Source organism: Centruroides vittatus, unplaced genomic scaffold (genome assembly GCF_030686945.1).
Source record: "Centruroides vittatus isolate TY-2023 unplaced genomic scaffold, ASM3068694v2 scaffold_752, whole genome shotgun sequence".
Taxonomy (NCBI): Eukaryota; Metazoa; Arthropoda; class Arachnida; order Scorpiones; family Buthidae; genus Centruroides; species Centruroides vittatus.
The window spans coordinates 1,168,787-1,187,036 of NW_027122716.1; the positions used below are offsets into that span (position 1 = coordinate 1,168,787).

The window sequence follows — 18,250 nt, forward strand, 5'->3', positions numbered from 1 at the left end:
GAAATTAAACTCAATACAAACAACACAGCTGAATGCAAAACATATACAGTAAAGCATCAATTATCTGAATACCAATCAACTGAAAGTGTTCCAGTCGGCAAATTCAAATTTTTGTTGGTGTGCATGTTTTAGCTGGCAGCACTGGCACGACCATGAGAGGGTACTTAAGGACGCACCAGTATTTGAATGAGGCTTTTTTCCCATCATGAGTGGTGAGTTTTGCTTGTTTTGTGTGATGTTTTTCTGAGGACTGTGTGTCATGCAGAATTGGAACGTTTTTGACACTAGATTAACTTCCAAAATATAAAATGTCTTTTGTTTTTATATTTTTCAATATATTTATTTTGTTTGTGCAAAATAAAGAAATAATTTATAAAGATACAATAGCCATGATTGTTATTTTAAAAAAATTTTTGTTAGGCTTAACATCAATGAAAATTCAACATGAAGTGACATGCAACTGAGAAAAATTTCAACATGGGATAGGTTAATATATTTTTTGGTACATTATCAGTTATCCGAAAAATCCCAGTCCTGAATTGTTTCAGATGATCAATGCTCTACTGTATTTAAAGCAATAAACACACAACATACATGGTCTCAGTACTCACAGATTTATTTGGAGTTATATTATACATTGAACCCAAAGAAGTAAGCAATTCAAAAAGAAGCATGAATAATGCTAACAAAACAACAAATACCATTCTAAATTCTCCACAAAAAGGTTGATTTTTTTTTCATACAGTTGCGCCATACAGATTATGATCTAATACAGATACCATTAGGCAGCCTTGGGCTTGGAAGTACTTCACAATAGACATTCCATGATGTTAGGATCATGTTGACAAAACTGCATCAAACTGCTGGCTGACCTGGGACCTTGAAACATTGAAAAATGCAAAAAAATTTGGGGATAATTTATGTATGTGTTAAAAGTACGACGCGAAAGAAAAACACGTACACGTGTTGATCAATTAAAATAAATTTAATTTCGTGTTGGAAATAGACAGTACAATTTCTTTATGGATTCCCGTTGTTCCTCGGTGTTCGTATCGTAACCGTAATCCGCGTAGTACAGTACGTTACAAATGCCGCCCAACAATCTTACTTAACTAACGCACGCGCGAATTTAAATCGGACTTAAACTAATAGGAAGGGATAGAAGAAAAAAAGGGAAGTAAGAAGAATTATAGGATAGATGGGTACCCAATTCCTTGGCTGTTGTTGGACGCAGATCTTTGTCTCGACCTATAATGCTCGTATGCTCGTACAATGACGGTTTCTTCCACTCTCCAGTTTCTCTCGTACAATGACAGTTTCTTCCAGTGATCGGATTCTTTTCTCGATCTGTTCCTTTTGGCCCTGTTCCGCAGAGCTTGCCAATTTCTCACTCTCGAGGTTCGCAACCACACGTCTTTCCTCGTTCGTGTCCGGCCAAAGAATGTTTAGTGGAACGTTCCTTTTCCCTCCAGGCTCGTCGTCGTCTATTGTTTTCCCCTACCTCCTGGTGGGCTACGGGTAAGTCCGAGTTCTCGGAAGTTCGAGACAATGGGACAAAGAAAATTGGAAAGAAGGATAGATTTATAGAAATAGAATATAAATTAAACTAAAAACTATACATAAATAAAGGCGTACAGCCACATATGTATGGATATTAGTATGTGTGTAGGGCATGATTTTGTTTATGCTGCTTGAAGCTTAATAACTCCTGTGCTTTTGTTGAAAATTTCTGAAATTTTGCATAGAAGTTTGTTTATTTGAGGGATTGATGCTATTGAATTTTGGTGATTAAAGGTTGAGGGGGTGGGGAGATAAAGGGAATCATCAAGGTGTCACACCTTGAGTAAGGTCAAACTTAATGATGATTTTACTTGTTATTAGCATTTACAATTTTTTATAAAACCCATCTTTACACTCAAAATTAAGTTTTTTGCCATTTCATAATAGTTAAAAATATAAAAAGTTTTTAATAAAATATAACAACAGATGGCACCACCAAATGTTGCCAGGAATGTTAAGCAACTCATTACTGGATTTTTTTAGTATTAGCAAAGATATTTATATTAGATTATTTTTTAAAAAATTATTATGTCTTCTTTTTGTTTGTCTAGATTTTGAAGCACAAGCTGTTATCTTGGAATGTATTTTTAGATGTACTGATGCATCTAACAGAAATAATTGGGCAAAAGAATGGTTTCCAAATAAAAACATATATTCTGTATTTATGTCATTTAATTTACTGCAGTTTGAAGTGGTATGTTAATAAAGTTTATAATTAAATAATTTTTTAAAATATATATATATAATATAAAATACACTTAAAATAGTTAATATTTGAGTATCAACAATGGAATCAAAGATTTTATTTTATAAGGGGTGTTACCCCTGATTGTCTTAGGTGACCTAATCCTGACAAAAAAAGTTGGACTGCGAAAGGCAAGGGAGACTTATATTTGGGTTATAACTTATAACAATTTTTAAAATAATGTTTTTTATACAATAGACTCTTGAAAACCTGAAGTGGAAGAAACAAAGTTTTGAGATTGTAAAATTTTGAATTCTGATAATTCAGAATTCTTACAATTCTTACAAATTCCTTCAAAACTTCTTTGGCTTATAGAAATATAGAATGTACTGAGAGTATGGGAGTTAAAGTTTGAATATACCAATAGAATTTTTTTTATGAAACCATATTAATTTAAAGAATAGATGGTTTAGCTTATAGTATTATTTAAGATATATTGAACTGCATAAGTAGTTATATCACAGAAATTTCATTATTAGTGTGTTATAAAAAATAATATATTTTATATAGGGATGAAATCTGAGTTTACAATTAATTTCTAAAGATTAAACAGCAAATGATTCATTTAATGAATTAAACTTACAAAATTAATATTTCAACTGATAATTCAGAAACGTATATTTATCTTTTATTATCTAACTTCAAAGCTATAATTACTAAATAGCTAGATTCTGATATATCTATATTATTCATTTTCAAAAACAGAAGTAACAACAATTGTATTGAGTTATTTTTTTTATTCTACAGTACATTTATTTTCTGTTACTGTAATCACTAAAGCTATATAAAATTAATTTTTAGCAAACTCTTCAAGATGAAAACAAATATCTTTTTACTCTTAAATTTTAAAAGCATTATTCTATCTGAAAATACTCTAAAAATTTAATTAAATCTTGTATATAAAATGGAAATTTTGTTTGTTTGTTGCACTTTCATCTGTGTGCAGATGTGTGTTTGGATTCACAATGTCATTGAATTTTGTCTTTCCTCTTTAATGTTTCTTCAAAAATGTTTTTTTATTTATATACTTCTCTATGACCAAATTCCATGGAAAAATTTACAAAAGTATACAGATTTCTTTGAAATAATCATAAAGTTCATTTTAGCAAACAATTGTGTAATGTCATTGTCTACAGGTCAATCTGCCATTGAAAACATTCATTTAACTTCACATTTAGTTTTTTTCCTTTTGGGAATAGTAAATTAATAAGATAATTGTTAAGAACATGTGATCTAAATGATGAAGTGCAACTTGATAAAATTGACTAATTGATGGTTTGTTACCATTTAATTGGTGTCTTTCATCCAAATACTGGTAATTTGCTTTATCTATTGCAGCATAAAGCTAATGATATATGAATATTTAAAAAATTATTTAGAAGTGTTTAAAAAATCTTATTATATTAATTATTATTAATTATCAGTCTGTATTAGCAAAAGGGAAAAGCCCTGTTGCTCAGGGACAGTTACATAATTCAAATAACATTCAATATACCTACATTAAATCACTGATTTTGACATTAATTGATTTCTAACAGATTCTTTGACTTTTACAACAAAAACATCTTATTTATATTATTTCTCATTTATTTTTAATGTTTCTTTGAATTATAATTATTGTCTTCTAAAATATATTAGTTTAAGTTGTTTTGTTACAGAATGCTCTGCTAAGAATTACTTCCATCATTTAAGAGAAATTTTTAACCTTTTTGTAAAATATGTCAAAACAAGTATATATAAAGATGCATAAAGTAAAAATTTATTTTGCAATAACAGAAGCAATTATTGAATAGTTGCTTCTGTTATCTGTGTGTAGTTTTCAGACATGTTTGATGTTTCATATTTGTTATTTAGTAATTTTCTTACAATATACCAATGTTGTTTAATTTTTTTCCCCTGGTATTTTCCAAATAGGGAAAATGTAGGCTCTCTGAATTAGCTTTTCTGGTCCTTTTTTATGAAATTATTAACAGAGATATCTAGTGCTTGGGCAAATGTTAAAATTAAAATCATATTAAAACTTTATTGAACCATTTTGGATATTTTGATTAGCAGTTTAAATATTTTTGTATAGAATTTAAAAATGATTTGACCTTTAAATTTAACATATTTATTAATGACTACACACACACACACACACACACACACACACACACACACAACACACACATACAAGCAAAATAATGAAATTTTAAAATTTACATTCATCTATTAATAATTTTAAAATTAATGTTACTTTTATATTTGATTAACAATTTTTATTTTTAGGATTGTAGAAAATTTCTTATACTACTTAATGAAAATCAGGGTGATAACAGGAGGCAAGTAAATTTAAAATGTAACAAATTAAAGTTTTTTTTAATTTTACAAATGCAAATTAATTTTAAACTTAAACTTAATTTAATTTAAATACTTTGTACATAAATTAATTTTCAGGAGGAGGGGTAACATATTTGATAACTATAATACAACACCTTAATTTTGCTGAGAATTAGATATTTTAATCACAAACGCTTTCAACCTGATTAACAGGCCATCTTCAGGTCTACAAAAAACGATAATGGAACAGAAACGTTCCATGTATAGAATATAAATATTTAAATCAAAATTTTTAGAACAAAAATTTAAAAAATATACAATAGAGACGGAATAAAATATAAAATTAAAATATACAAGAGAATAAATAAAAATAAACTAAAAAATATAATATACATAATAAATCTTCCCATAACTGATTCTAGCATGAGTTTTCAGTGAATTTTTTAATCATGTATTTCCACGCCGACGACAGGCTCTCAGCATCTCTCGCATTCAAACATCCTTCCCGTAGCCTACTCCTATATATTTCAATCTTCTCCGCTGTCATTGATAAAGTGGGGGAAGATACCGGTTTTATAATCGTTGCCTCGTCCCATTTTACTATCGAACCTTGGACTTGCGACATTTGTGACAAAACCGTGGTATTGGATCCTTTTTTTACGTTATACCGATGTTCTTTTAGCCTTACCCCTAAGCTCCTGTTGGTGACGCCGATGTAGTCTTTCTTAACATCTAGCTGGATGTTTTCATAAGGAACTTTATAGACCCCTGGTTTCTCTTCTGTCTTTATTCTATCCTTATCATTTCTCAATATCTTATATAAATTTGGGGCTCTTTTTAAAATCATTCTTGCTTGTTTCTTATTAGCCACTTCTTTCATAATACTGCTCAAATTACTGTTATATGTAAACTTCAAGCGTCTATTGTGATCCGTATTTAATCCTTGTTTCTCATTGTTCTTTTCATATTTTTTGAGTAATCCTACCATGGTGCTTTTCTTGTAGCCTAGGGTCTGAGCTACTTGCAATATTCTTTCAATTTCTTTATTTCTGTCACCGATTCTATCACAATACAAATAGGCTCTTCTTATCAAAGTTTGAAACGCAGCCATTTTATATCGATATGGATCCATGGACTGTGCTGGTATATATAGCGGGGTGTGAGTAGGTTTAACATATACGCTTGTGGACAAATGATCTCCCATGAACTTTATATTAATGTCTAAGAAGTGCACACTCATGGAACTTTTTTGCTCTAACTTTAATCTAAGACCATCTTTGTTATTATTGATTTTATTCAAAAATTCATGTATCCTGCTACTGTTTCTCCATAATATAAAAACGTCATCCACATATCTGATGAAATGTATGATATCTTCCTTAAAATTTTGTAGAGCTTCTCTTTCCAACCTTCTAACTACCAACTCGCAAAGAATTCCAGAGAGGGGACTTCCCATCGGAACCCCTCTTTTCTGCCTGTAAATTCGACCACAAAATGTAAAACAAGATTGATAACATACCAGGCTAGCGAGTTCTTCTAGGTCTTGGGTGTAACTAAGCAACTGAGGGTTGTTGTTGTACATGAAATCCAATAATGCCTTCACACATGACTCAATCCTTACTGAAGGATACATACTTTCATAATCTAAAATGGTCGCAACTTCGTCCTCCATTAACGAAATATTTTGCATTTCTTTCACTACGACAAGAGGGTCTTTTGCCACCAGTCTATCGTCTTCTATCTGTGAGGATAAATATTCATGTAGCCTTTTTTCTAAGATAAAGGTGGGCCCCCTACATTTCTCTACTACTGGTCTTAATTCATTTCCAGTTTTGTGCGTCTTAGCAAACGCAAACAATCTTGGAGCTCCTGAATTTGGGTTGTGACATTTCTTCAGAAAAGGCAAAACGGCCGCGAGACTTGAGCGTTCCATCTTTTTGACCCTTCTGTCCAGAGATCCAATCATTTTGTCGTCAACCACTTCACATTCAGTCTTCCTGATGTAAGTATGTAATTCCCTGTTATATGTATGCCTCTTCATGACAACCAAATGTTTAGTTTTGTCCGCTTTGGTCAACACTAGATCATTCGTTCTTAACCACTCCTTCGTAAGCCATATGTCTCTATTGCTAATATTAGTTGCTTTTTTCTTTGGGCGGTTACTGATGACAGTCTTCCATCTAAAGAATTCTTTACGGAAAGGATGTTTGAATGCGAGAGATGCTGAGAGCCTGTCGTCGGCGTGGAAATACATGATTAAAAAATTCACTGAAAACTCATGCTAGAATCAGTTATGGGAAGATTTATTATGTATATTATATTTTTTAGTTTATTTTTATTTATTCTCTTGTATATTTTAATTTTATATTTTATTCCGTCTCTATTGTATATTTTTTAAATTTTTGTTCTAAAAATTTTGATTTAAATATTTATATTCTATACATGGAACGTTTCTGTTCCATTATCGTTTTTTGTAGACCTGAAGATGGCCTGTTAATCAGGTTGAAAGCGTTTGTGATTAAAATATCTAATTCTCAGCAAAATTAAGGTGTTGTATTATAGTGGTTTACTTGCTGAGCACTTTTACTGTTATATTTGATAACATTGAAAGTAACATTTTAGTAAATCAAAATTAAATAATCAAACAGTCTCACCTACATTACATTACATTAAAAGAGTAGAGAGGTTGTCTGTATGTGCACAGACTTTACCTCTAAGAAATTAGTAGTGATGAAATTGAAATTAGAAGAGGAAGTGATAGTAAGTAGGGAGGGAAAGATTGAAGGGAAGTGTGGGATTACTGGGCATCTGCATTGCAATTGTTGAACAAGTAAAAATACAATTACAAGACAAAATATGTACAGTGATACAGTATATCACACAGCATAACATTTTTTTTACATGATTGATTATTTATTTATGGCTATTGTTATCAGTTTTAAAATTAAATTAAATGAAATATAAATACCCAAAAATTTAAAATAGAACAGATTCCTTTGTATTGAATTGGTATATAGAGGATTGTGTACTGAAATTTGAAATATTTTATTAATTTAAATTTGCATGTTATTTCAAATAGGTTTTTCATAATTTATACTTTACATAGAGTCATCAAATTTCAGTTTAAATCAATCATAATTTAAAGTATTTTGATTTTTAGAATATGTATGTATTCTTAAGAATCAAAACATTTAAATTTTTTTTTTTTAGGAATAGAAAATGAAATGTTTTCAAACTTTGTTAAAATATATTTTAATTTATAGCTTCTTATAATATATATTTTCTTTCTTTCATAATTTGATATTATCTGATGGTTATTAGTTCAATATTATAATTAGAAATCAAGATTTTGTTTATTCTTAGTTATTATTCATTATCATTCTTATTTTTATATTAGAATAATAAAATATGAGATTTTGTTTACAGTTAAATTTTTTGTTTATTTTATATTTATGCAGAATTTAAATTTCAAAATTATTTGTATAGGGTTTATTCTGTCATTGCTAATTCAATTATTCTTGGTAACATAGAGGTGAGTAGTATATCTTTAATATTAAATATTGAGAATAATTAGTGATAAATTGGAATTTATTTATTTAATTAGAAGAAATGCAGTTATGAAGATTAAATTAAAAATTTCATTAACACAAAAATCACTCTTTCAAAAGATAGTTTTAATGGCCAAAAAAGAACTATCACCAAAAAATTACATCTGTGATTGCTTTTTTATATCATAAAAATGCTTGAAGATTTAACTGTGTATTATGTCTAGTGTGCCTAGCCATTATCCTGAATGTATTTTGGATTATTTCAGCATGCTTGCACAGTCTCTTTTTCAATAAAAAAAAGAGACTGTGCAAGCAGGAGACTAAAGTTTGCAGAAAAGTTTTTGAGGCCCACCTTCAGTATGAATACACTACTAATATACAATAATATCCATCACAACTGTGATGAAAACTAACACACACAATGTGAAAAACACAATATGCACATACAGAAATACATTGACACTTTCAAACAAAAACTAACACTAAGTTGCAAAGACTGAAATAATACAAAGCCTAAATGCTACAAAAAACAACAAAATAAATTATTTACAAAATGAGGCACTTTTATACAGAATCTACATGCCAAAACACTGCACATTCATTGCACAGTGGCACACCAACAGAAAAATAACATACAGACTACTGGTCTGCTATTCAGTCCAATTCAATCACACACAAAAACCGAGTGCCAGATCAAAAATTAACAAGAAAATATGCATGAGACTCCAATTATGCCTTGTATATAAACATATATGACATCCAAAATGTAGTACAAAGAACACAGTTGGAAGACACCAGACAACATTCACAAAAAGTTTACATCTCTGCACCAGGAACTAGACAAACATTTCACACACACAATCAACAATCCAAAAGACATGCCAAAATTTCTTACACAGAGCATTACTTACATGAAACCTAGAAATGACAATTATCAAAGATTACACAATACAGAAAAATTGCATGCCTTCCAACATTCTACAAAATACTTCATGTATTGCAAACAAAATATATCATCACATAGAACAACACAACATTCCCACTGAACAACAATAAAGCTGTCATAGAAACCAAATGGGATGCAAAGAACAATTACACCTAACATTTTTTTTACACGATTTTGAAATAACATAGTCAAAAAAAAAACTTTGACATGATTTAAAAATTTAATAAAATAAAATAAAAAAAATTATCATTAATGTGAGCAAATGAGATAAAAGGACGAAAGAGAGTTGACAAAAAGTAATTTATTAGTTCAAGTAAGGTTTTCAAGTATTGCATCATTCAATCAGTTTATTTTTATACATCATTAGATCATAACATTTTTGTCAGACTGAAGTGCATAGGTCATGCTATTGTGAGGTTCCAGACGGGTCCTAACTGTCACCAAATTTGTGAAATTTTTATTTGTTTTAGAAAAAGAAATGTTAGACACAGAATTCTGCTTGTTAAAATGCAATGCCGAGTTGTAAATTGTAGAAAGAATGCAGTCCCAAGATTGATCATCACTGGTTGGGAGATCGAATTCAGCTCCAAGTTCAACCTCTCTCGTGATTCAAGTCAGGGTCCTGTTATGCTTAGCAATGAAGGAAGGATCATTCAGAAAGAGTGGATGGGAAAAATCAACCAATCGGAATGGTTGATTGGGAATGGAGATTGAAATAATAATCCCTGATCTTCAAGGATGCAAAGCATTTGATTAGTCAAAGCACTCAGATAATCAAGACACCAAGTGTCAACTTAGACAGTGTCAGAGACACAGTCTCTCTCCCAATTTGCAATTAGTAAATCACGTGTCATCTTATGGAGACAGCAAAACCATCTTTGTTTTGCTCTTTCCTTTATGTATTACACGTCCCCAGTGCTTGACTGGTCTCTAATCCACTTTTATCAACCTGACGAACATCTCTTCATACTTGCCTTGGGACTACAGTCAATGCCACAACACCATTCGAGAGAAACCAAGACGCCAATACCATATTGTCAACGTATTCTCATCCCACCAGAAGGAACTCTCGTGTAGATAACCTGTGTTCAAAAACTGGTGTATTCCAAGAAACATTGTAAGCCACTTTTACGTATAAATAAATCGTGTTAATTGTAAAGGCATGTGTATTCAATGTCTCCATCACCACCACCCACATGCAAACTGACCCTAGACCATTCCTGATATGGAATTAACTAATTCCCCCCTCTTAATCAGCTTGCTCACACTATTAGGTGTATTAAAGAACAAAAATGTATATATGATATTTTACAAAAATAGAATAAATAAATAAAAGTACCAACCTTATTTATGCTTTGCACTTATTTTGAAAGTTATTACAAATGTTTTCAGTCCATGTCTATGACCTTCTTTGGGAAGAGTTCTGGAAAAATTTTTTTTTCTTGTGTTAGTGTTCCTTGTGTCTCTGATGTATTAGAATTTTGAATGTTTCTATTTTTGAATTTGAATTCAAAACTAGAAACATTCATAACAACACTTTTTCATGTGTTGTTTTATATTTAAAAAATTCACACAATACTTTTTGATGAAATTTAAAAACATTTTAAGGTAATATTTTAAATTTTATATTTTTATTTTTTAATTTTTGAATTAAATTAATCCAATATTTTTAGTATTAGTATATTTAAGATATCAGTGTGTGAATTATTTAGTATAATTATTAATTGAGTGAAATTGATGTTGATCATACATTTGAAATTAATTAAATTATTAGTTGAAGGATAATATGCATTATTTGATCTGAGAGTTAGTTACTTATTATTTCAGGTTAAGAAACCTCGTGGTTCAGAACTATGGGTAGATTTTAATATGGATAGTAAATGTTTATCATTTTATTGTGCAGAGATATCTGAGGAACAGGTAAGTAAATACATAGTGTAGTTGTATGCTTTGTCTTCTAAATAAAATTCTTATTCCAAGTAGAAAATATTTACATTTATAAGAGGGAATATAACTGGAAATATTAATTTATTTATAATACTTAGTCATTCTAGACTAATAAGCAAAATAATCATAAAGAAATAACATTGTTTTTCAATAGAAAAATTTCTTTAAACTAAAAAAAATTATATATTTTTAAAAAAAGGTTTTTAAAAATATATAATTTTTAATCGCTATTTTGTGATTTTAAAATTATAATATTTTTAATGTTTTGTTTATTGTATTGCATTACATTGTAAAGGCAAATTACATAATATTTTAAGTATATAAAAACTAAAATGAATGATTCCATTTTAGTTTTTATGTATTTAAAAAATAAATAAATTTACAAGAAGAAAGCTTATTTATTTTTAATTTATAAAATGCATTATAAGGATATTTTGTAAAATAAATAAAATTTGAAATATGTGTATATTGAGAGATTTTGTTTTGAACATGTTGTATTATTAATGATTTTAAGTTAGTAAACAGATTTATTTATGTTTTGATTGAGTGATTATTGATTAAATTAGAAAAATACAAACTAATTATATAATTATACTTTATTAATTTATTCAGAAAAAATATATAAATCTTTGATTCATAAATAACTGCTTCTTATGGAAATCAAACCTGTATTTTACTGAAAAAAATGTTTTCAGTCCTATCTGGGCTGTCTTCGGGTTTTATTAAAAGTATTATACAAGCTTCTTTATATTTTACATATAATAAAATATAACAAAATCTTTTATGAAGTTTATTATGGTCTCCTTTTCCTAAATTGCCTTCTAAAATGTATTAAGGTAATATGTTTTAAAAGGCATATATAGAGAATATCAAGAAGATACAATATATATAATATACATACATACATATACGAAAGACATTGGCCGTACACGAGGTGTTTAGCTGGCAGAAAGAGGGTAAGGGAAAAGGGAGGGGAAGGAGGAGAGACAGTAGAGAAAGGTAGAATCCTTCTGAACAGTGTATGTATGGCTACTGTACTTCTGTTTGATGTTGGTGTGCAGTTTTTATGCTGCAAGGCCATAGTCCCCACAAAGGGTCTAAAAGAAAACCTTAATGTAGCAAACACCAATAATTGAGTGCCATCACAAATAGCTAAGTGGTTAGTGCCAAGTGGCTGTTACTAGGAAGACTTTTATCTACTTAATACTAATAAAACCGAATGCAAGCACGAATCTTAATACTACGTAACAGCTAGACAACAGCACAAAAAACAAATGAACACAATGACAAACTAGACAAGACAAACGGGCAAGACCCCAAATTCTTTTTTTATTTTATTTATTATTTTATTTGTGTATTTATTTTATTTTTTTTAAACATTAACTTACTCACTAACTAAACTAACCTACCATAATCTAGGACAAACCTAACCAGACGACTAAAGCTAACAAACTCTAATCTAATTTAACCTAACTTATCATAACCTAACAGTCCCTAATCTAATTTACAGTTAGGACTAACTTAAACTAACTAAATTTAGACTGAAAAGAAGATGGAAAATAAGAATTAAAATACAAAGTTGAAAGGCAGCTATATACCGACAGTTGAAACATAGCAAGGGAAAGCTAATTGCCATCCGTGCCCCTAGAGTGAGTGCTCTCAACAGCCCCACTAATGTATATGAATGTGAGTAGATGATGGAACATTGTATGCATGTGAATGAGTTGGTGCGGGTTGCAGGCCAGTTGTACCCTTCAAGAATAGCAGCTCTCATTAAACTATCCCTAATGTGATTGTACCTATTGCAGCAAAAAACTAAGTAAAGTGTTTGGTCTTCCTGAATACCAAAGTCGCATTGTGGATTGTCTCCAAGGTTAAATCTATGCAAGTATTGCTTAAAGTTGCCATGTCTTGTAAGTAGCTGAGTGAGGGTGTAACTAGGGTAAAAGTGGCAGTAGTGTCAACCTTGGGGATGAAAGTTTAGGTGAGCCTACCAGTGGTGTCATGGTCCCAGCTGTCTTGCCAGAGAATGAAGATTTGCTTCTTGACATGATTATTGAAGTACAGGATACAAGGTAGGAGTGAAACTGAAAGTACTAGTGACTGAAGACTTTGCAGCTTGTTTGGCAAGACCGTCAGTGGTCTCATTGCCGAGTCTGCTGACTCTTGCCAAACAAGTAGATATACCCCCGCATGATCCTGGACTCATTGGAAATCTACTCTAATGTTGTTGTCTAAGTGTCTGAGGATGTGGTGTATGAGATGGATGAGTTTTAAGCAGCTATCAGACTTCACAATCCTGTGTAAAGCTACCCTCCTGTCAGAATAAATGCAATAGTGTTAGTAGTGTCTTTTGTACTTCCTATGCCTAATGTGAATTAAGCTCATATAAATAGCTGAAGTTTCCACCTTGCTATTGAGCAGTGTGTACCTAGAATAGAATATAAAGAAATAAAATATATGGAATATAGTAAAATATAGAGAAGTTTGTATAATAGTTGTAATAAAAACCTGAAGATGGGCTGAAAATACTTTTTTGTAAAATAAAGGTTTTGGTTTCCATAAGAAGCAGTTATTTATGAATCTAAAAGACACTGCATAAACCTTGGTACCATGATTATGATTTGTAAATGCTTCTAGTTGTAGGACAGATTAAAATGATGATAAATTAATTATTCAATGCATTTTGTTTATAATAATAAATTATTGTAAAACAAAAAATAAAAAAATGAAATAAATTATTTTTAAAGTTTGTAAGAAGAGAATTTATTGGAAAGATCTTTGATATTTGTCAAACAAAAAAAGAACAGCAGAAATATTCAAAATCTATTTTGATTGATTACTTTAAAGTAGATATAGGTGAACTTTATATATAATTTTTTTTTATTTATATAATAATTTTGATACTTAAAATTTTATTATATTTCATATTAAGTTATATATGCATTTTTATAAATGATATATTTATAAAAGTTTTTTTCAGATAGAGGAGGAAAGTCTTTGGGAAACGATTATTTTAAATTATGAAAGTGTATCAGAATGTAGCTTAATAGGTATTTACTTAGTAGTTTAATAAGTACCTAGCTTTAATAGGTATTTTGTACAAAATAATTTTAAAATGTAATTTATTAAAAACTTAATATAACTTATATAAAATATTTCTAGAATATCTTGTCTATAAATGATTATCACTTAATTGTAGTAAACATAAATCTGTTACTAAATTTTCTGAAGGTTAATCTACATTCTTGAAAATTTCCAAGTTGTTATAGAGTAGAATCTTTCTTTTTGCGTTATATATTAACACATTGTTTAAGTGAATTTTATGCTATATTTTTTAGTTTGATCTCAGTATGATACAAATTTTGAACATGTTTTTGAGAAATTGACATCATACCAAAAGGAAAATTATTATAGTATATAGTAGAATCCATTAATTTTAATTACTTTGATTCAGTTATAGTGATGATGATATTTGGCTGATAACATTAAGCATGGCAAATAAGTAAGGCTATAATTAGTGAAAATTCTGGTTTTATTGACTCTGACATTAAAAAGACATGTTTAATGTCAGAGTCATCCTATACAGCATATGTACCAGTGTTTAGTGCTATGCTGCAACAAAGTTAAGGCAGTAACTACAGAAAACAAATTTTTTTACATGCTTTTTGTGTATGTATCTGTGTTTAACAATTTCTTGACTGTGACATGTGTTTAATATATAGAGTAGATATATATGCTGTTGTGAAACCCTAATGTTTTGAGACATTTGTATAATATATGACATCTGTGCAAAAATACCCTGATATTGGAAGAGAGACTGTTAAGCAGCCATTCATTCTGGGTCACATGCTGCTTTTGGATCACTCTTTGCTTTATTTCTTTCCATAAACCTTACTGGCCTGGGTGGTTCTTCTGGAAGCTTATGCTCCCACTGACATTGCTCTATAGTTCATTGAAATTACTGAATGCAAAACATAAACAACAGATTTAAGAATTTAACAACAGAGGACCAGTTTAAGTGATTTGGGCTTTTTGTCAGGAAATTCTGTTTTTGAGGATAGAAAAGAAAATTATGAAATACCAAAGATTTATAACAATCAAAATTTGTATAAAAATATTCAATCTTAGAATTATATAATTAACACTTAGCTGTCACCAAAAATAATATCAGGCAATTTGGTCTAATTTGGCCTTCACGCACACTCAAGGTTGCTTTTGGGAACTACACCTTACTATTGAATGGGTGTCACATGTTTTATCTGGCTTACACTAGCCTGTTTACATATTTCTGAGGTTATGGGATCATCACATATGCAAATAAATGTTTATTTTTAATTTTGAATTTAGCTCATTTTTGGGATTTTGAGAATTTCTATCCTTAAAACATAATAAAACATCCCCAAAAAGAAAATAATAATAATGCTCATTTTGCTCAAAACATAAGATAACAATTGACTTCATCTCCTTACAGGTCTGGAATCTGAAAATTACAGTCTAATTATTGTTAGTTGTAATTTCTTAATTACAGTAGAGTCGTTAATCCGAACCCCGGTAATCTGAATCGCCGGTTATCCGAACGATTTTCAGTCGGACTGTGTCGTGCTGAATCGAACGTTTTTGATACTAGATTTACTTCTAAAGTATAATTTTCATGTTTTTATATTCTTTAATATATTTATTTTGCTTGTACAAAATAAAGAAATAATTTTTAATGATACAATAGCCTCGATTATTATTATAAAAATTTTTGTTAGGCTTAAAATCAACGAAAATTCAACACGAAGCGACACGCAATGGAGAAAAATTCAACACGAAGCGACATGCAACAAAGAAAAATTTGAACGTCGGACAGGTTAATATATTTTTTCGTACATAATTGGTTATCCGAACAAATCACTAATCCAAACAACCCCAGTCCCTAATTGATTCGGATTAACGACTCTCTACTGTATTTTGATATTGTTCAATTACTAATTTTATAACTGCACATGCATGCGTGCATTCTAGAATCTGTGTTTTAAGTTTTGTTTAAAGTTTGGGACCTGAAGATAGCTGTTTATACAGCTGAAAACATCATTCATATTAAAAGTTTTTAACTACTCAAAGGTTGCTTCTGTAACCAGGAATTTTGAATTCAAATGAGATATAATACCAATGAAATATTTTAGTTCAATAGACATACATTTATTCTTAAAAGATATTAAAAGAGTTTCATTTAGAATAATTTATAATTTAATTTCATTTTTCCTAATAAAAATTGATCTCTTTCAGTTGGTTTACAGAATCATTGCCAGAAACTACTGATAAAGTTAAATCATTCATGTATTCAGCTATTATGTACTGCAACATCACCTCATGTTCCATCTTTGCCTGGATTAGATGATGATTCTGTTAGCTTGTACTTTCAAGAAAATTTGAATATTCATTCTTACATAGCTCAGATTTTTACTGAAGCATATGTGGTAAGAAAACAAAAGTATTTACACCCATCACATTTTTTTCTAATTTTATTCTTTCAAAAATAAATTTTGAAAAAAATTATTATAGATGCACGTCAATATATATGAATTATATGAAAATTAAACTGTGTTCATACACTTCAAGACAGTTTAATTTTAATATACAGCAGAACTCTGATTATCCAAGGTAATATGGACTGATGTACCTTGGATAACTGAAAAACTTAGCTAAAACAGATGGGCACAGCAATTTTGAATTAAAATTTACTAATATAAAAAAAGTCTATGGTATCATTTTGAAGCCTATTTTTATTCCTTAGTGAATTTAATTATATAAGAACAACAATTTTACATCATTTATTGTACAGCTAATAATAATACAATAGTTTTAAGAATATAAATGCATGTTATTGTAGTTATATTTTACTATGAATGGTTAAATGATAAAGGGTATTGAAGTTATATGATAAAAAGTAAGAGAAATAAATAAATTTTGTAATATATGTTGTTATTGTTAAACGTTCTTGTGTGAAATAAAATATAAGAGAATATTGTAATTCATAAAAGAAAGTTTAAAACAATAACATATATTACAAAATTTATTCGCCTGTACAACAAGGTAGTATTTAATACTAGTAGTATATTTACTTACAAGTTTGTCTGAGATAATTATGGTTCCTCTGCAATAAATGTTGAAATATAAGAAGTGAAGAAAAGTTACAAAAGCTTTTGTGGCAAAGTTTTTGATCAAATTTAAGCTGAAATTTCAGTAATTAGTGTAAGGTGGCTGACTTCCAGGGGAAAACAGTTAATCACGCGTCAGGAAAACCTAGGGTTGAAATCGTATGTAGGTGGTGGCAGTAGGAGACAAAGATGACAAGTCTCTTACACAAAACCGTTTATTCTAACAACTAAGTTAACTTACATAATACTGTTACACAATGTGATCCAGATCAACTTTGTGACAATGGTTTTGGGTTGTCTGTGGTCAGCTGCAGTCTGTGTTTTGAAGATGCATGCCTGGGGCTTGGATGACCAAAGGTCTGCTGCACTGGACGGGGGGGGCTTGGATGGTGTGGTCAGCTGGCAAACGTAGGTCCTGGCATCTGTGAGGTGACACTGGTCCAGAGGAGAACTACCACACTTTTTCCAAGAATGACCGAAGGAGGAGCGAACTCCTTGACCTTGCAACTTGGGAGTTTTATAAGATTTCTCCCCCCAAAATCTCACCCTTTTGATTGGTCCTGATCATCCTCTTCCTTACCCCGATTGGTCATTTCTTTGTTTCTATGCGAAACTTGAGATCGATATGGGTCGGGAGAGTTCCGAGAGGTGTTGACAGAGCCTTTGAAGTTCGTGCTGGTATTTTCTGCCGTTATGGCCCTTTCTCTGATGATTTGTCCCCAAGCGGTCTGCCAGACGTCTCTGTGGCCATTTACCCCCCTTTGTTTCTTGTTTCTTGTTTCTGACACTCATACGCAAGCACCTGGACCAAGCTCCCTCTCTTTTGGTTGACATCCTCTCGGTCGTTCATTATCATGTCGCGTTTGTTTTGAGATAAGTTTTAGGAAAGTTTCTTTCGTATCTGGTTTACATCACCAACACTTGTTCCTGACCCGAGTTGCTCTTCGAAATTTCCTGACTTTGGAACTTTATAATTATTCACCATTTTTATGCATTTTTGCAATCCCTACACTAGTTTTAAAAATTAAACTATAATATA

General features: G+C 30.2%; 2 protein-coding genes across 2 annotated transcripts in view; one reads left to right on the forward strand and one right to left on the reverse strand.

Annotated features, from left to right (window-relative positions):
- Positions 1–5,042: 5,042 nt before the first annotated feature.
- LOC136989660 (uncharacterized) lies at positions 5,043–6,878 on the reverse strand. The gene has a single exon (XM_067287884.1). The coding sequence runs from the start codon at positions 6,876–6,878 to the stop codon at positions 5,043–5,045; it is 1,836 nt and encodes a 611-aa protein (XP_067143985.1).
- Positions 6,879–8,114: 1,236 nt separating this feature from the next.
- The window catches only part of LOC136989662 (putative leucine-rich repeat-containing protein DDB_G0290503), a 103,445-nt gene continuing 93,309 nt past the window's right edge, over positions 8,115–18,250 (forward strand). Inside the window, exons 1-4 of the mRNA XM_067287885.1 lie at positions 8,115–8,156; positions 10,946–11,038; positions 14,049–14,118; positions 16,340–16,530. Of these exons, the coding sequence (XP_067143986.1) occupies positions 10,988–11,038; positions 14,049–14,118; positions 16,340–16,530 (312 nt within the window). The 5' untranslated portion in view covers positions 8,115–8,156; positions 10,946–10,987. The remainder of the gene's footprint in view (positions 8,157–10,945; positions 11,039–14,048; positions 14,119–16,339; positions 16,531–18,250) is intronic.